Source organism: Arctopsyche grandis, chromosome 3, assembly GCF_051622035.1.
Source record: "Arctopsyche grandis isolate Sample6627 chromosome 3, ASM5162203v2, whole genome shotgun sequence".
Lineage (NCBI taxonomy): Eukaryota > Metazoa > Arthropoda > Insecta > Trichoptera > Hydropsychidae > Arctopsyche > Arctopsyche grandis.
In genome coordinates, this window is record NC_135357.1 from 34,333,424 (window position 1) to 34,353,807 (window position 20,384).

A 20,384-nucleotide genomic window follows, 5' to 3' on the forward strand; every position below is an offset into this window, starting at 1 on the left:
AATAATGATAAAGAAGATAACAACAAAACCGGAATGGCGTCCCGGCACCTTTTTCGTCGGCATTTTTTATGTTTCTTTATAATATAATTTCAATATAATCTTTTCTAATAATGAAATTATATTATAAGTATTGAAATATAATGTAAATATTGAAATATTTTATAAGAAATTATATTATACTGCGCACCCCTGCGCCCTGAAGGGGGCGCAGCCTTATGGGGCTCAGCCGCATGGGGCCTCGAAGGCGGCGCAGCCCTAAAAGGCATTAGCTAAGGGGGGCGCAAAGGGGCGAAACCCTTAACGGCAATAGCTAAGGGGGGCGCAGAGGGGCGAAGCCCTAGAAGGCAAAGGCTCAGGGGGGCACCGAGGGCGAAGCACTAGAAGGCAAAGGGGGGCGCCTAGGGAGAAGCCCTAGAAGGCAAAAAAAATAAGATTTTTTTTAATTTTTTTTTTTTTTAATAAAATGTTTACTATTAGATTAGTTATGTTTAAGCGGTTTATATTATAAATACTGAGCGAAGCCGGGTAATACAGCTAGTATTTCATAAAGGAGAATTTCATTATTTTGTCACCGCACCAAATGTTAAAAAGTCGAAAATGTTCGTGTATGATCGAAAACGTTCGTTTATAAGCTAAAAAGTCGAAAATGTTCATGCGGTAGTATTACGTTTACCAACGGTTAGTATACATATCAGTGGCGTGTGGTAAGTCTCTCTCCCCCCGTCGTACATCCTCACTTAATTTGTGTGAGCAGGATACAAGATACAGGAACAAGAGGAACAGGCTTTTCCTCCCGTATTCTGCGCGCGCACATTAAACAAGGCTGTATGACAAAAAGAGAGATAATTTCACCGCATGCCACTCATATATATTACATATATACACATAGTACCGTTTACCATGCACCCTTTTTTTATCTTTCGACATAAGATCTTTCGATTTTTGATCTTTGCGTTTCGGGCTTTTCAATTTCGGTCCCGTGAGGTAGACCCCGCGTCTAGTGTGATTTTTTTGGTATCGGTACTCGAAGGTAAATCACAAATTATCTACTCTTCAACTAAGAATGTGCATTAAGTCAGAAATATACGCGTTACGGCCAAACCCGCCACCACCTCGCTAGGAAAAAAACATTCACCTCGAAACCGTCAAAACAAAGATAAAGCAAGTGTCAAATTTAAAAGTCTTAAAAATGAGTATGAGTGGGGGCGGAGGCGCCATTGGGGGCTCCTTCGGTGTCCTGTCAGAACGGGATCGTCGACTTCTGCGACTTAGACAGGTCACTATAATATCTAGAATTCCATTGCTTGTATACTTTTTATATGGAAAAAAATACATACATACATAAATGAATAGAAAATATGTGTTTATAGTAAATATTTATATGTGTGAAAAAATCAGATTTTGTTTAAAAACAAATTTCAACGGCAACAAATTATTTGTTGCCGATTTATATTGTCAGTTTATAATTCCAAAAGCGGTCAGTAAAAAAATGAAAAAAAAATTCTTGATCAGTAACTTATTCTAAATGATCTGTAGAATAGTAGAATATAATATACGATCAGTAAATTAGCCAACATTTATTTATTTAAGGGTTAGGTTGATTTAGGGTTGGCCCTATTCATTTAAGATAAGGTTGTCAGGGTCGGTATTTATTTTTGTCAAATTTTATTTTTCTCATCTTATAGTTATCGACCGTTTTGTTTTAATATCTGATTATTTAGTTTAACAACTGATCATTTAGAATACTCGATGATATTTTCGAAATATTTACTGATAATTTAGTTACTTTTACTGATCAAAAGCTGAATGAATTACTGATCAATTAAATACATCACAATTTCAACTCCGTTACTGATTTAGGTTCGAGAGCAATCCAAAGAGATTGCGAAAAACTTGAGACTCAAATGGAAAGACGAACAGAACAAACTGATTTCTGATAGCAAGCAAATGGAATTTGAAAATTTTAATAAAAATACTATACAAACCTTAAAAAGGGAAAACGAAAACCGTTACCTGACTATAGGCACTAATAAATCGGCCGTATTGATGCAAGAAAATCAAAAGAGGGGTAATCCATCATTTCTATACTGATTTCGCTGTCTTTTATTACATCAAATGTATCAAATTGTTAATTTTATAGAATGGTTGCAACAAAAAGAACGCAACATGAACAAAGCTCTTGAGAGGGGTAAATCTGCTTTCGATATCATGCGTAAGAATAGAAGAATACAAGGAGACGAAAGAAAAAAACTAGAATACAAACGATGGGAATCACCTCGGTACAAATTTGTTTAAAACCATAAATAAAAAACAACAGTAGTTGATAATAATGTATGTAGTAGCTTTATTTTTAAAAATTGATAATCTTATATGTACATTTTCAAGGAAGAGCAGATCTCCGACGATTTCTACCGGAAACACAAACATTAGGAAGAAATCGTCCAACGAAAAAATCAATCAATTCTATGAAGAATCTGAAGGTGCCGACAATTGCTGTAGTAATTTTCAACACCATTTAGAAATCAATTCCAACAATCGATTTCCACTATCCATTCCTGGTGCTGATTCGGGCGATAGTAATACCGCATTGAATAAAAAACGGGTAACAATATCCGGAGAGTTCAGTTCCCTTGCGATGAAGAACAATCCAAGTGAAACATCTAATAAACATTCGGAGATTGAAACTACTCTCATATCACCTGAAAGCGAGTCAAAAACTAAATCCCACGAAGAACTTGCCATTCAGAAAGCTCTGTGTGACTGTCGGCCTCATTTTAAAAGCATTGCAACAAATGTGGAACATTTGTTTAATAATAATCATAACGATAAACATACTAAAAATGCATCTGAATCGACGGAAAAGGTTTCTTCCAGAATAATCACCGCTAATCAAGAAAAGCAATCATCCGAATATGCTTCCAGACGTGATGATACTAATGAAAGTACAAAATACATTCCTTTGACTATTGTATCGGACTATTTGAAGAGTAGAAACATGTGTTTCGAAGATGATTCCCGTGATAGTAATGATAAAATCGGAGAAATTGATGTCGAGTATTCAAGGAAAGACAGTCTCGTAGACAGTGCTGGACACGTTGAGCGTAAAAAACGTCCCGATTGTAAGGAAGATTCTACGTTGAGATCCAGTAAGACGAGCAAAACCACCGATATGATTAAACATAATATAAAGCGAAAGCCGTCCACCTTAAATGTGGAGAAAATCCCCTCAAGAAATATTAGACTCGGTAAACCGTCAAATCTGAAATTGAAATCAAGCGTGTCTAATAAGGAATTCACATCACTTCCACGTCATAGTGAGAGATCAATAAATAGCTATGATCAGGTTAATAAATTTTCGAAAAAATTGTTCATAAATGATAAGTATCTGGTTAAAAGGCTACCGAGAGAAATCCACAATGCATATGAAAATGCTAGAAGAGAAGCGGAAGAAGAAGAAGCAATTGCAGCCGCAATTCACGCCGCGAGAATGAATGACAAGAGTAAAAATCGAGGAGCAGTGGCGTTGGAAAGAGTCAGAGCCAAAGATGACTATAAAAATTTGCTTGAAGAACTCGACGTTTTAACTAAGGAGGAGAGACTCATTGGAAAGGCGTTTCCGGTAATATTTTTATCATATTGTTGCGTAGGGGTGGGTTCGGGATGCAAATGAAAGGCCAAAGTCGCTTCACAGCATTTATTCAACGATCCGGGAGGTCCGCACGATAATAAATACCACTCATTTCAGAATAATCTGATCTACCGTGTGTACCTCCTTATTCAATGGGTTGAATATTATTATTTATATTTATTATTTATTTTATTCTAAACAGACCATTGTGGCATAACAGGAATTCCTAAGGCGCCACAATGGTCAAAAAATATAACACAAAAAAACAAAATAACAATTAACATAAATTAATACATAACGAAAATAATATACTCATCAATTATACATAAAAAAATACATTTGAACATAAACATAAATACATCCATACATAAACATAAAAAATAGCATTTAATAATAACAGATAAAGTAAAAATATCAAATAAAAAAAAATATAGCATAAGGAATGCCTTGCACCTACAGCCAGTTTCAATAAATATGTAAGAAACAACTACAAATACAAAACATCCCTGTAAGGCCCAGATGGAAGAGAGTTAATCAAAATTTCACTCATAAATCACAATCAATCATGAAAACAATGATGAGCGCAGACTACCAGATAAATGGGTTAGAGTAATTTCCGACAATTTACGCTCACTAAGGTGAAAAATATCACATTCAGTCTCGGCAGCAACGATTTCATTAAGAAGTCGAATAGCTCTTGGAATAGGAGCCATTCTTATAAAGGACAAGCTACACACCACAGCTTCCCCGATCCATTTATGTATATATTGTCTACCGTGGTGAGTCTATTTTGGGAGAACTCCGGTTCAGTTCTCTCCGAACGCCTGTTCTGGGAGAACTCCGGCGTATCCTTTGTTCGGGCACTTGCTTAGTCCCGTTGGCTTAATCCGGGGTCTCTTTTGTTCACCCACGAATGCACTTAACCCTTTTCCCGCGGCAATAAATATAGCGAACAAGCCCTGTACGCGGTGGCACCTTTTTCGCGAATTTGGCAATCGAGTTTTCGACCTTAAATACAGATTTTAATATTTACTCAAGTAACCAGATATGTTAATTAGCACATAAAGTATTATTTAAAACAATAAAATACATAATATATCTCGTAGTTTTGGCTTAATTGGCAAATAATCATTCTTCATACAATTGAGACGTATCGTCGCCATTGTTCAACAGACGTGACGTCACATAAACGAGGCTTCAGTATGGTTCCACAAAAAAAACTAATTTTGACTGGTATATATGAATTTTCAGCAAATTGAATAGATGGCTTTCGACTCTCAGTAATATATCCAACCAATTTTGAACCTTAAAACAGTTGAAATAGGCGCATATAAGGCTCAAAATCCCGTGCAAAGTTCAGAAATTCTATGGAAGACAGCCGCGCTACAGACTTGTCGCCCAAAGCTTCCATAGAAGACGGCCGCGGGCAAACGGTTAAACAGTGGATACTCTCTCTCATGTTCCCATGTTACAATATCTTATCTACAATGGCACATAATCTTGTTGGTCTTTTTATTTCTTATTTACAGGATCGACGTCAATTCGTTAAGTTTGGGAGTTGCTTTTCTTATGAGTATGTTGCCACTACTGGGATTCCCCAAGGATCAAATCTTGGCCCTTTATTATTCCTAATTTTTATCAACGATATTCAATCTTCTATTCACCATTCTAAATTTTTATTATATGCGGATGACTTAAAAATCTATAAGAGAATAATTGATTTACCTGACGCTCTTTATTTGCAAGAGGATTTGAATTCTATTTATGAATGGGCTAATGTTAATAAACTTCCCTTCAATATCCTAAAGTGTCGGGTCATTTCTTACTCTCGTTCTCGTTCTCCTATTAAATATCCGTATAAATTTCATGATTCTCTTCTTCAGAGAGAATTATTTATATCTGATCTGGGAATAGTCTTCGAAAATAGTTGGAGTTTCAACATTCACATTGAGAATATCTGTGATAGGGCAACAAAAATCCTTGGATTCGTAATCCGTAATTCATCCGAACTAGGGCTCACTGCCATTCGTCTCTTATATTGTACATTAGTTCGCAGTGTGCTCGAGTTTGGCTCCATTATATGGTCTCCCTATCAACTTCGTTACTCTCTAATGTTGGAACGAGTCCAAAGGAAATTCCTTAGATTTTTATATCTGAAGACATTTGGATTTTATCCATATCTGTTCCCTAGTGCCTTTGTCTTGGGATCTTTGGGTTTCAACTCCCTGGCAAAGAGAAGAGATTTATTTCTTGGGAAACATTTCGTAAAATTACTTAGAGGAGAGATTCACAATCCCACTATCCTGGAGAAACTAAAATTCTGGGCCCCGGAAAATCGTAGAGTTTTAAGAAAACATGATATATTTTTGCCAATTAGGGCTAAATCAAACGTGCTCATGAACTCCCCCCTCTCGAGAGCTGTTCGACTCCTTAACTTACTGGCACATTACTTGGACCTATTCGATGCCAGTTATGTTGAGTTGGTGGAACACATCCTAAATAGCACGATATAAATTTTTCAATCTTATTTCTTTGTTTTTATTTTGTGTACATATTTTTTACTTGATTTTTATTATTTTTTTATGATGTTTTTTTTTTATTTATGATTTTTATTATTTTCTTATGTTTTTTTTTATTTATGATTTTTATTATTTTTTTTATGATGTTTTTTTTGTAATTTTTATGATTTTTATTATTTGTATTAAAATCACATTGACGCTTTGGGGCAACCTGTCAAGTCTCTGTGGTATTGATTTTTTAAAATAAAATAAAATAAAATATGTATGTATGTATGTATATAATGATAATTATTTTCAGGATAAAATTTTCAAAAATACTACTAGAACTCGCGATGAAATAAAGCATCAAAATTTCATGGACATGACTGTGAAACACATGTTTAATGAATTTCACACTAATGAAAAAGTCTCGGCTACAAATAACGGTAGCGAAAACATATGCATGAGAAGTAATTCTATCAGTGCTTCAAATTTGATTTTAAGGTATTTGTAATATTTGCCTGTTATAAAAAATGTTTATATTTAATTTATTATATATGTATTACTTTGCAGTGATCAGAATGACACGGCTGTGAATGTGGCTATGTGGGATGTATCGAAGAGTTTAAATTCCAAAAACAAGACCGACGTGTCTTCGAAAGGAAGTGAAAGCAGTGTGCAATCCATAGTCTTTCAAAAACTCAACACCACAGCCAATCAAAATCATAAAAAAGATGTAGCGGCCAACGATGAGGACAGGATTATTACCAAATCAACTACAGAATTGGTAAATAAACATTCAAACTCAACGGAAGACGAAGAAACTCGCAATAAAACTACTAAAAAATGTTCGAAGAAAGCAAAGCTTTCATCGGCCAATAAGCGTTCATTGATTAATGGTGATAATGCATCTTCTGTGACTAATACAGTATCATTTGAAGGTTTACAAATTGTGATTGAAGTTAAAAACGCCAAGAGGGAAACTTCAAACGTAATAAAAACTTCCAAAACTAAAAATGAGGGGATTCAAACTGTAGAACGATCCGACTTGTCCAGCGAAGTTTCCATTAAAACATCAAAAATGGTATCCAGTAGGAAAGTTACCGTCGAAAAGGTGAACTGCGATTCGTCTGAATCGACTACATATATGAGTCCTCCAGAAAGATTTGATAAAATGTTCAGTAGAGGATTTCCAATTGCTAAAGACAGTCAAATGAATACTTCGAACGATTTACACACTTGTGAATTCATTACTAAAGACATAGCAGTAAACACAGACTTGGATTTTAACGACTACGTTCAAATCACATCACATTCAAACACTTTAGAGGAGATCAGCCACTCACGTAAACCAGCCGAGAGCTTGACTTGTGTCAGTAAGGGCATTCAAGTAGATCTTGTTAACAATTCAAAAGACTTGCATTCAAAAGTTGAAATTGATCCGAGGCTCAGAAACTATGTTATGAAATTGTTAGACATGTCGGAAAGTGAAGTGAAAAAATTAAATATTGACTTGAGCAACATTCACACTCCGAACAGTACAATCATCAACATGCCTGCAAATAAAGAAGCACTTACTAGGGATGTTGATAAAATTGAACGTTTAAAAAAGTTCATACAAGAAAATTATGCTCTGTTAGAAGACTTCGAAACGGAAGAATCCATTTTGTCTCCACACGAATCAGAAACGCACAGTAAAACCATCTCAAAATTAGACGACAAGCCTTCAAATTTGCTAAAAACAGATATGAAGGAGGCTGTTGTTGATAAAAAAAATAAAAACAAACGTATACTTGAAGACGCCGTTGAAACTTCGTCTCGAGAAAGTATTGACGATCGTTCTTCGTTCTCAGTTGCCGAGGATAAAATCGACACGAACAGAATTCGCAGCATTCCCATTCAACATGAAGTCAAAAAAAAAAGAGAAGTTAATGCAAAGTGTGATCAAAATTCAACCGATAGTTCGGATGACAAAGATATGTTGGTCGTCTTACACCACGAAAAGAGTGAAGCCGAAGCAGATCGTTCAGAAAGTGAAAACGCGGAATTAAATCAACTCAGCGATGAATGTGCCAGAAGAATATTGGACTTATCGCAGAAATTGGACCAGGTTAGACGGGAGAAGCATTCAATTGTATCTTCAAACGCCAGTAGTTCGAGCGAAGAGTCTACCGCTGCTCCTCGATGTAATAAAACAGCACTTACAGGTGTAGCTTTTGTACCTCTGCTTGCTGACATTCCAAAGCCGAATAATAACGCTGACAGAATGACCCGGATTGATGGCTCGATTGAAGGTGAATTACATTCCAGCTCACAAGATAGAGATTTTAACTCGAACGAGTTCCGAAAAGCTCTGGTTGTGAATAGAAATAGGGATATATTTGATGTTACTCCTCGCGAATTGTCCACCATAATGGAAGTAGACACACCTGCCACTGCAAGAAACTCCAGTTCACACTTTCGAAGTGTAAATCCATCGTATCTAGTATCGGCCAAACTTGCCGGGAGAGAAATCACACTGGATCATCTGCCAGATTTATCGATTCCTAAATTGGAAGATAGCGTTCAAGTCGAAGCCAATTTCAATTCCTTTATCTCTTTCAAAGACTTCATTCGCCGTAATGAAACTAAATTAGGGCAGTTTCTGTCGAATAGTAAGGAGAGTTCTTCATCATCGGACGATTCGTTGAAAAAAAGCCTTAAATCTGGTTACAGCTCGGACAATTCTAATTCTAGTATATCGGAAGCAATAGTATCAAATAAATCACTACTTTTGCAAAAAATGCGATCTTCCTTTAATGAAGTATCAAACCCAAAATGTGATATCTCTTCACACTCGCTGACTCCCGAATTGGAAAAACTGATCCAAAGCTTTGGACTTGATTGGGAATTAACCACCCGGAAGAAGAAGAAGAAGAGGACGCAACAGGCTCAAACTTTATCTTCTAGTAATTCTTCCTCGCAGATTTTCTTTGACAAGTTAGAACTATTAGGAAAAACGGTTGATGGCACGGATAATACTCGAGGACTTGCTACATTACAGGATGATTTAAACCTTTCGGATGAATTGCCTATCGGAAAGAAAATCGTTGAAAATATTTCGAATTTGTCTTTGTATAAAAAGCTAGACAGTCTTTTGAACGCCGAAGTTTTTAAAGTTCAACAAATAAGGGGAAAGGAATCGAATAAAGAAAACTATCCAACTTTAAGCGACCGAGTGGCCAAATCTGGTGGTAAAGATAAGACCCAGCACCGAACATCGACTCCTGTGCATTTCAAATCTTCTATGAGCTCAAACGCAAGGAATAGCTTCACTAATAATGGATCTAATTGTCTTTTCAATGCCGATAGTGATCTCTCGTCTGTGAAAAATGGTTCGAATTCTGATGACCGATTGTCAGTTCCGAATGTTAGTCTTAGATTTGGAAAACTATTTGATTCCAGTACACTAAATGCGGATACGCAGTGACGAGTGATCACACGTGCATTTACTATTTTTAAATTATTTGTATTTTATTTTTAAGGCTGTGTTTATATTATAGTATAATATGTATGCAATTATCCATTTTGTTCTCAATTTATCATGTGGTGCTGTCCTATATTATACGTATTTTTATCTATTGAAATTATTTTAAATATACCTATATTTGATCTACAATTAATAATTTGGTACATACATATATAACCTCACTTTAGTATATTTGGTATACTGATTGTAATTTTATTTTATTTTTTACATAGATATATGTATGTACAGTAACATGCAGAGAAATCGCATCACTTTCAATTGTTCGATGTTTTCGATTTTTTTTAATTACATGAAGCTATACACGAGTTTTTTGGTTTTATTATTTGATTTCAACTATTTAACATGTTTTACGATTAAAAAAGATTATTTATATTTTTAAATTAAGGCGAGATACGAATTTTAAAAAAACATGCACGATAGGGCACTTTTCTTATATGTATTTCAAATGTCTCTAGCTAAAATAATATTACAGTATATATTTTCTATGAATTAAAATACATAGGCAATGGACATGACAACAATAAATAGTAATATAATAATTACTAGACAATCGTCTAGCTTTTATGACGGGATTCATACCTGCCCGCACGGACAATACGACTTTTTTTAGTATGTCGTCCGAAATCTCTTCAAACCATACATTTTCAACAGTTTTTCTTACTCATAATTTGCCCCAGGGTGTTGTTTTTATTCCCTTTGCTTTATAATGGCCTATAAATATTCGTGACTATTGTCTGGTCATTTTATCGAACAATTAAAAGTGATGCTATTTCTCTGCACGTTACTGTATACAAGGAAGGCGTGTAAAAATATTTGAAAAACCTTTTCACTTACGTTTAGGCCAGTTATTGATTCACGCTGTTTCTTTGGAATTGATCTTCATTTTTAAATAAAAATTATAATTAAGAAAAGTTTGAGTCGTTGATTAATATTATTCAGTGACTATCACTAAATGAATAATGGAAAATAACGGATTAATAGAAAAGTATTATTTAAATAATAAAAATAAATTTAAATATACTAAATTTATTTTTTATTATTGAAAACTATTGAAAGCCAATTTCGAATTAATATAAGGAATTTAAAGCCGTATAATTAAAACTAGAAAAATTATAAGAAATGAAATATATGTAACTTTTCTGGATTGAATTAATTTTTTATATAAAATATATTTATACATAAGCATGTTTTTAACTTTGGCCACCCTCATATTAATTAGAATAAAAATATTATTTATTTATGTAAATAAACATTAAATATTCACAGAAAAATGAAACACATGTATTTTGAGAAGTTGTTGCACATTATTTATATTTATTCAAACATTTAGATATGTACATTAAAATTGAAATATTACAAAAAGTATACTTTAAATACATTTAATGATTATTTCATACAAAATTTATTTTAAAATAATACAAAAATCTGAAGTCGATCAAATAATCGAATCATATGGGATGACCAGTGCAACCGCATAAGCTCTTCGTCTACTAAGACTTGTCGAAGCTTTCCAAGATTTGATTGTCTCGTCGTATTCCCAAACATCACTGAAAACATTATTTTCATCACCTCCACCTGAAAATCAAAACTATTAATTGACATTTAAGACCTATAAATTAATTCACCCATGCCAAGTACTTTATATTGGAAACAGACCAATTCCGTATACAGGTTTCGGTAGTTTGGTGAATGCCGTCCAAATATTTGCATTCGGATCGTAATTCTCCGCACTGTCTAAATACGTGGAAGTTTGATAGTCATGTCCACCAGCGACAGAGTTTCCCATTGAATGCGAAGCTCTAAATCAATGGTGAAATTACGACTAAGTGCTACTGCTGAGAAATAACGAGCTTGATTTAGCGGCTCCAATGGATGTTTCTGACCGCTTTTCAAATCAATGTATTCCACCTGAAAACAAATAAAATGGTTATATTCCGATTTCTCTAAGCAGGTACTTCGCAACACCGGAAAACGTTACTGAAGTCACTGATTCATTAGAAGAATTCTTGCCGCCGATGATCTTTTTAGATAGGGTCCAACTTTTCTCTAGTCCATCAAATATATCGATGGTGCTTGCCATCTGAAAACACGTTATGCAATAAAACAATTACATTAAAATCCAATCAAAATATTATACTTGTAATACAAAAAACGCACATCAACATCGAATCCCCCAATCAGTGCCATTTTTTTCCTTCTATTTTTCTATGAGGGCTCGCTCTTGGGATGAAAGATCTGGCATTTTTGTTTTTAATTTCCTGTCTAATAGTGGTCATACATTCTGCACACGAATGACAGAACGTCATTACTTCGTCGACAATAAACTAAAAATATAGCACATTATTCGAATGATTTTTATCACTAAACCGTAACATTAACCTTTGCCCGCGGCAATAAATATAGCGAACAAGCTCTATACGCGGCGGTACATTTTCGCGAATTTGGCAATCGAGTTTTCGACCTTAAATACAGATTTTAATATTTACTCAAGTAACCAGATATGTTAATTAACATAAAGTATTATTTTAAACAATAAAATACATCTTATATATCTCGTAGTTTTGGCTGAATTGTCAAATAATCATTCTTCATACAATTGAGACGTATCGTCGCCATTGTTCAACAGACGTGACGTCACATAAACGAGGCTTCAGTATGGTTCCACAAAAAAAACTAATTTTGACTGGTATATATGAATTTTCAGCAAATTGAATAGATGGCTTTCGACTCTCAGTAATATATCCAACCAATTTTGAACCTTAAAACAGTTGAAATAGGCGCATATAAGGCTCAAAATCCCGTGCAAAGTTCAGAAATTCTATGGAAGACAGCCGCGCTACAGACTTGTCGCGCAAAGCTTCCATAGAAGACGGCCGCGGGTAAACGGTTAATTTCAAATACCTCCAACGAGAGTAAAGATAACCTCACGGATCTCATCAGCTGTGCCAATTCTATTTTACGGTTCGCATTATCATGATTTACCCACAATTTCACAGCATTGAAAACGCTTTCTTCGGAACGCACTAACAAATCGTCCCATTTCAAGATTTCGATCACATTGGAGACCGGCAGATTGAGAAAATCTTTTGTGAAAAAGTTTTGTGCAGCTGAAACAGAAGTGGAATTGAAAAATATTTAAGTGACATATTTTTTTATATAATCAACACTCACCGTCTCGAAATTTTCCAGAGTCAAATCCATTGCCTTTTCAAATCCATACCTAAAATCATATTTCACATTATTACATTTGAAGACCAAAATAATTGATTACTTTTGATGTTCATGAACTCTCACTTATTTCTCCAGTGTAACAATACTTCAGGATTGCTTCTATGATTTCGTAGTCAAAATCTGAAAAGATCCCCTCCACTAGACCTTTTTTACAAAGAGTTCGCTGCACGCCATTAAGACGACCAAGTGCGCGGGGAAGCTGCAATTATGAAAAATGATAATTTAAACTGACGAAACAATTTGGATTTTAAATAATTTTATATTTGAATCAAGATTACATTCGGCCTCGAACGGCAAAACTGGTGTCGCATTTCTTATCTTGTTGCATGGCCTCATACAAATACTCCACCCGTTTTGCAGCAAAATCAAACTTTGGCTTCACTACGAACATCTTGTTTCCGATCTTCTCTTAGATTTCTCCTGAAAAACAACATTGAATATTAGACAATATAACTGTAAGTGCCGAGCATTATAAAGTTAGACTTACCAATTGGAAAGAATAGCAGCGAATGATTTGGAGCACTGTCGTTCATCAGTTTTATCACGATAGATAAGAATATCTCAACCCAGCTTGCTGATTGCTTACACGGATGTGCCATTATACCACAGAAAAACATGTTTTTACAATATATTGTTAACAATAATAATGAAAATAACTACTCATCCGATATTTGTCCTCTCATAGGATAAAACACATTTTGAAATTAAAAATAAAATCATCGATAATATAATTCGACAATCTACTCAAATCTGCCATGCATATTTTGCACTCAAATGGAATACTACTACCAAAATTCAAAGGAAGCAATCAATAAGAATTGATTGATAACCGAAAAATGTATTTTCTTCAAGATAATCTCAATGACAGTGGAAAAACCGCACAAAAAAACAACCGACTGTTGAAAATAGAAGATTAAAAAGCCGCCGACATTCTAAAATTTGATTAGATGTATGTAGAGTCTCTGACCATTATTCTATAGGCGTAAAATTTCATTGCAGAGACTTTCTTGTTTGTGTAAAACATAAGTTGATTGCTTGAGTGGTAGCCATCTTCTCCGTGACAAAAAAAACAATTGGACATTGAAGAGCGTTGTAGGAACGATTCGTTTCAGAGACCCTTTGCAATTTCGTTTTCTGCAGACTCGTTTTCTAAAGCCCATCTTTTTGCATCGCAATATTAGCAAACGACGTCCATTCTTCCCATAGTTAAAACCACACTCCTAATTTTCTAATGGGTCGAAGTGAACCCTATTCTTTCATATGATACCCAATTATTAAGTCTGTCGATTGCCAAATATTACGTGCATGTCTACGCGAGACTATATCATCTTCATTCTCAATTTCAAACCGTGAAACCCTGTCTAGTTCGGATATTTTTTCAAACGTAGATTTTCTAGTCTTTTTTTTCGCTATTAGTCTGATTCCATCATTCTATTTTCAAACGTAGATAATCGGTTTTTTGTTCGCTGTTCGTCTGATTTAGCCATTCTGAGCTCTGCATTTTTCAAACGTTGAATTTGTAATCGTTCACAGCTCTTCGTCCATCTGATTCCGTCGTCTTTGACTGCATATTTTGATTTTCTTTCTGTCAAACGCCGAGTGCGTTATTCTTCTGATTCAGTTCTTTTTAAGTTCTTGATATTGTTGCGTAGGGGTGGGTGGAGGATCCAAGTAAAAGGCCAACAGTCGTTTCACAGCATTTATTGATGATTAAGGAGATACACGTATTGCCAGTGTTCAGTCCAGAATGACATGATATCGCCTAAGTATCGCCTTATAAGGGATAGATCTCTCAGGACGTCTAATCTGTTTAGCTACTGTATAGTCACGTATTCGGATATGTATTCCCACGGTATGAGAAGTGCAACCATTGTTTCATGCACTTAGCTTGTCGCTAATCCTTAAAACCACTTACCCCGGTCACACGGTCTCTCAGGACGCTACCCGGTCTAATCCGATCGCAATTACTCGGCGGCTCTGTTTAGTATACGTTACAATATTTTGACCGTCGTTTTTGTAAGCGTAGAGTTCTTTGCTCATCCGTTTCTTTCTTCCTAGTTTTTGGTTGTGGTTCACTAGTAACAGAAGAGGGCCGTTTTTTAGGAGCCATATTTATATTTAATGTTTAAAAAGATAATGAAAAACCGCATTAAAATTAACAACCACTCATCCGATATTAAAACCATCGTCTCCTACTAAAATAAAAACAGCAAATCCGCCATGCATTGCTTGCACTCAAAAGGAACCAATGTTTAAAGGCTAAAGAGATAATATTCGCTTATTAAATAACGCAAAAATATATATTCTTTAAGATAATTTGAATGACATTGGAAAAACCGAAGATACACGGATGACTGGGTCACTCATTGTACTCATTGGGTACAATGGGTCACTCATTGTACGGGTCTACGTGACGAGCCAGAATGTTAAATTGCAGAAAACACAAATATCGGAAGGCAAAGATCGAAAATCGAAAGATCTAAAGTCGAAAGATCAAAAAAAAAGGGTGCATGGTAAACGGTACATACTCACGTACAAACACACTTAATTTGCGCGAGCAGGATACAACAGGAACACGAGCAGGATACAACAGGAACAGGCTTTTCCTGCCGTATTCTGCGCGCGCACATTAATACGGGAGGAAAAGCTTGGTTCATCATAAAAATGAACAATGCACGACAAACAAACAAAGAACGGCACGCTTCCGGTTCTACCTCTAGTCATTATTAGAGGCCGGAATCCGAAGGGGCTGTTTAGTGGTTCAAAAATTGTAAATGCATTGTTAAAGGTTTGCCGAACCTTTTATACAAAGCATTTACAACAATTGAACAATAGGCGGCACGTTTCCGGCCCCATCAGATTCCGACCTCTAGTCATTATACATACCTCTCACCCACCGAATAATTTGAATGGAAGATTCGTCGGAGTAACATAGCTGAAAAAACGCACACATATTAATAATTTAGTAAATTTAGCAATAATTATATAACTAACAACTAATTTCGCAATAAATTTATTAAAATTATATAACCACTTTCCAATCATCCAGAGTGTTGATGCTGTCTAACCAGTGCCGGCCTTACACACCCGTGGGGCACCCACGGGCAATTTTCCTCTAAAGGCGCCCCTAGAAAAAATTTTTAAAATAGGTTTCCCCTCCTCCTTTATCCGGGCTTGGGACCGGCAGTGAAGTGGTTAACATGGTTACCCAACCCCACTGGCGGAGTTAAAAATTAATCAATTAATTAATTAACAAACAAACAAATTAATTGATTAAAGAAATATATGTATATTTCAGAAGTTTCCGAGCCTTCCTTTCCAAATGAGAATATTTTGCCAACGTAAACTCTCTTTATCTACCCACTACTGATAACACTTCACATGTGAGATGCTGTTTTCGTGAATTGGTAACGTTTCCAATTATTGAATCCCTGTGTCAAATTTGGAAAAAGATTTATCAAAAAGTCGGCAACAAAAAAATATAGGGAATTTTTAGTAACAGTTTTGTATTTTGAATTTTTATTTTTTTTTATATTTTGTATATATGGAATGCTATAAATCTAGCAATTAAAACGATCTTTTGTTTCATATCAGAGAATAACTGAAAAATTAATGTTTGCGTAAAGCATTAATGTAAAATTTTTTAAATGACTTGTTTGTAAATGAATTGTGTAATTTTAGGAAAGGCACAGCATTAATGCACTATGATGGAAATTCATTCGTTGTGCGAAATGGTGGTTAATCAGCTGCCACGAGTGAAAATAATCAGTTAAAAAAATATTACTGATTTTTTATCAGGTAAGGCCACACTACGTAACTAGTGAGCGACAAAAAAAAGCTGCATTTAGACTTCCCTCAAACCTCTCTACCTGGCGTAAATAATAAACTATCCCAACCTTCTTTTTAACTATTGTTGCGTAGGGGTGGGCGGAGGATCCTAGTAAAAGGCCAAAGTCAATTCACCGCGTTTATTGATGATTAAGGAGATACACGCACTGTCACTGCTTAGTCCAGAATGACATGATATCGCCTACGTACCGACTTATAAAGGGTAGATCTCTCAGGACGTCTAATCTGTTTACCTGGTTTATAGTCACGTATTCGGATATGTATTCCCACGACATTGGGTCTCCCCGTACCGATTCTGAGAAAGGACTAATAACGGTCATTGTTTAGCCTAAATGCACTTAGAGTCCAGATATAATCCTGGAAGTAAGAGCAAGCACTTAGTTAATCCGTTAACAGATAACCCTCGAACTGGGATTCTATTCGCTTTGTACTAACATAGAATTGAAAAGGTTTTGGTCGGAATTCGTAAGCCGGAAGTAGAACTTTTGTATTATCTAAGTTTTCCTACATTCGTGTTCAATTTGTATTGAAAATGCTCATAGCCGGTATGTGTGAATGTCTATGTATGTACATATGTTCGATTATCGAATTTTGGTTTTTATCCTTCTTACATTCCTCAAATACATAGATAAAGTTGTAGGTTGGTCACATCCGAATTTTTTACAAAAAGTAAATGTAATTGAAGTTTTTTTTTATATTAGGTGGATTGTTTCGATGAATAATTACTAGACGGTACAAACAATTTGAAAAAAACAAATCACTGAAACAAAGCGATGTTTTTTACTTTATTTAATTACATTTTCGGATGTGTTTTATTTAATCTTAGAAATTTATGGTTGCGAACCGAAAATTTAAAGAATGTAGCCAAACTCACAAAATTAGTACGCCAATATGGGAGTATTTTTTGCGTGAAACATCGGGAGTTTGCAAAGTGCAATTGAACGTTTTTGAAATATGAAAACATGCAATTGAACTTTTTATTCTTATACATTTGAAATCCCGGTGCTAGCACCGGGATCCCGGGACTGGAAATTCCCAGCACCGCAATCGCGGTGCTAAAGTAACCTTCCGGGATTGAAAGCACCACTCAGTACCGTGTAAAAATATGTCGTCTTCGAACCATAAGTCGGCCGAGGTAAAAACTGTGATTTTGAATATCATGAATGAGGGAATTGCGTTTCTGGATATTGCTCGTTGAGTGGGGTTCAATGAGACTTGTGTTAAGTTTATTAAAAACATTTAACGAAACAGGACAAATCACAAAAGCTCGAGGATCCTGAAGGGAGTCAAAATTGACTGAATTATTTCTGCTTCCAAAATCGGGGAGGTCTACGCTTCAACATCCACAGCAGTACATATCCGTAAGATCCAAAGGAAGCTGAATAAATTACGCTTTAGAGCGATGATACCCGTGAGTCACTAACAATTAAAAAAAAAAGCTGTTGGAATGGGTCATGGACAAGAAGAATTGTACATCAGAGGACTGGTACAAGGTGGTGTTCTCAGATGAATCCAAGTTCAATCTAACTGAATCAGATGGGAAGACCACAGTTCGCCCTAGAAGTGGAGAATGTTTTCACGAAAGTTGCGTTTCACCGAACGTGAAGCATTCCCTGTATCTTATACATATACGGTATAGGAGCTTTAGACTTCTATGAATGCCATTCAGTACAAAAACACGATACGGGAACATGCCTTACCCACTATTGAAGGCTTTTCAGAATTCGTTGCTGAACCAATTGTTCAGGACGATTCTGCACATTGCCATCGAGCTCGCTCTGTAAGTTATTTGTAACGATTTTGCTGTCTCTGATATTATTTATGTAGTAAATACCATCTAAATGTTTCAGATAACCAAATATAAACGAGATTTGGGCATGAAGTCCCTCATTTAGCCAGGAAACAGACTGACAAACTAAACCTGCACATCATAGATAGAGATGTTGATAATGAAAAAATCTTCCTGTCCGATCGTTATAAATATTTGAATTTCCAATATTAAGATACATCTTTTTAAGTAACGAAAATAGTGGGCAGGGGGGGTGTTGCTAAAAATTAACCAACGACCTGGTACTTTTTTATTTAGCACTACACCACTGAATATAATCAATGTTTGGGAGAAAGAAATCAAGCCAAAATTAATAAAAAATTTATATAATTCCATGCCTAGAATAATTGGGGCATTTATAAAAATAAAGGTGGAGTGACAAAACATTAAGGTTTATATGATAATTACATATTTCTTAATGTTTATTAATACAACAGCAGGTTGAAAATTGCTTCATAACAAATGAAACACGACCAAAATGCGGTCAACACGTTTACACCAATTTTATACATTTCAATAAACACAGTAAAAAAAATCAGTTTGTCCTGTTTCAATATCCTCATGATCTTTATCATAGTTTAATAAAACTTTGTACTGAAAATATCGCTGAAGTAAAATGGAATTTTATAGAGAAATACAAATGCAACTTTTTTTGTCGCTCACTGTGTATCGGCCGACTAGTTGAGCGACCAGAAAAAATGTAATAAGTGAGCGACAAAGACGGGTGTGGCATGCCTAAAGTGACCATACGTCCCGTCCCGTTTTTAAGTAGCCTGTCCCGTTGTCCCCAACATTCTATATGGACGCGCATGAATGTGTAAATGCGCATGCGCGAAAGGAGTATGAATACGACCATATAATGTACCAAAGAATACTATCCGCACTTGCAGGACACCTGCAGGATACGGGTCGTGCTGGATAGGTATGAACAGACCTTAATACTTGAGAAAATTTGTTCACCAGAAAAATATAAAACATAATTTTATTATATTTATATTATTCATTCCCGTTCTTTTATTTTCTTTATCAACATTCCTGTTCTTTTTATTAATAAATAGCTGAACCCCGGCATGCGTTGCAATGCCATAATAACGCATGCAATTCCCGTTCCCATTTGTCGGAAAAACACAGGTAACGAACACATATGAAAATAATTGCGTTGCAATGACACTGATTCCGGTTTTTCCCGTTTAATTTTTTCACAGTAATTGGTTCAGTTGTTTAGCAGCCTATTCGAGACACACATTCATTTATACATATATATATATATAGATCGATAAAAACTATGAAAAAATACACGTTTTCTTGAATACACATACTATTACGTAAAAATCGATAGGTGTCACGTTTTGAGGACAAAAATTAATGGTCACATTAGGCATGCCCCATGCAACTGTCGCCCAAAACCAAGTCGTTCGCAAGTCGCACGGTGTGGCCCATGCTCGACAAGTGGCCCAAATATTAATACTCAAAATTTAACCATTAATTGTAAAAATGAAAAACAAATCCGATATGAAGCTTCGTTTTGGAAAATGGTTTTGGAGCGTCTGTAGATATGGCTAACATTAATGTTAGATAAACTTTTGGATGGAAATTTTTTATTCCAAGTTCAATTGATTGCGAATCTTGATGACGTAATAAATATGCCATCTGGATCAGTAAATTATCTTAATCCAACAATACAAATCGAGTTGGTGAAATTGTTAGGAAATAAGGGACAAGATATAATAGATCTCGTCGATCCTGTCGAGGGACGTCGACGCGGACGTGGCCCACTTAGAACTGATTTGTAAGGGCGAGGTTATCGTCATCTCAGAATCA

The 20,384-nt window shown here is 35.3% G+C and overlaps 1 protein-coding gene and 2 long non-coding RNA genes across 3 annotated transcripts; 1 reads left to right on the forward strand and 2 right to left on the reverse strand.

The window, feature by feature from the left end:
- Nucleotides 1-1,124: 1,124 nt before the first annotated feature.
- LOC143909216 (uncharacterized) lies at nucleotides 1,125-9,595 on the forward strand. Its single transcript, XM_077427118.1, has 6 exons — nucleotides 1,125-1,276; nucleotides 1,861-2,068; nucleotides 2,141-2,279; nucleotides 2,386-3,619; nucleotides 6,446-6,630; nucleotides 6,700-9,595. Exons 1-6 carry the CDS (start codon nucleotides 1,190-1,192, stop codon nucleotides 9,593-9,595), a joined length of 4,749 nt encoding a protein of 1,582 aa, XP_077283244.1. The 5' UTR covers nucleotides 1,125-1,189.
- A 1,348-nt stretch (nucleotides 9,596-10,943) lies between these two features.
- LOC143909687 (uncharacterized) lies at nucleotides 10,944-11,591 on the reverse strand. Its single transcript, XR_013260365.1, has 2 exons — nucleotides 11,312-11,591; nucleotides 10,944-11,230 (listed from the first exon to the last, which is right to left on the reverse strand). It is a non-coding gene; the product is annotated as an uncharacterized LOC143909687 (long non-coding RNA).
- Nucleotides 10,955-13,385, reverse strand: LOC143909688 (uncharacterized). The gene is made up of 3 exons (XR_013260366.1): nucleotides 13,165-13,385; nucleotides 12,950-13,085; nucleotides 10,955-12,875 (listed from the first exon to the last, which is right to left on the reverse strand). It is a non-coding gene; the product is annotated as an uncharacterized LOC143909688 (long non-coding RNA).
- Between the last annotated feature and the right edge of the window lie 6,999 nt (nucleotides 13,386-20,384).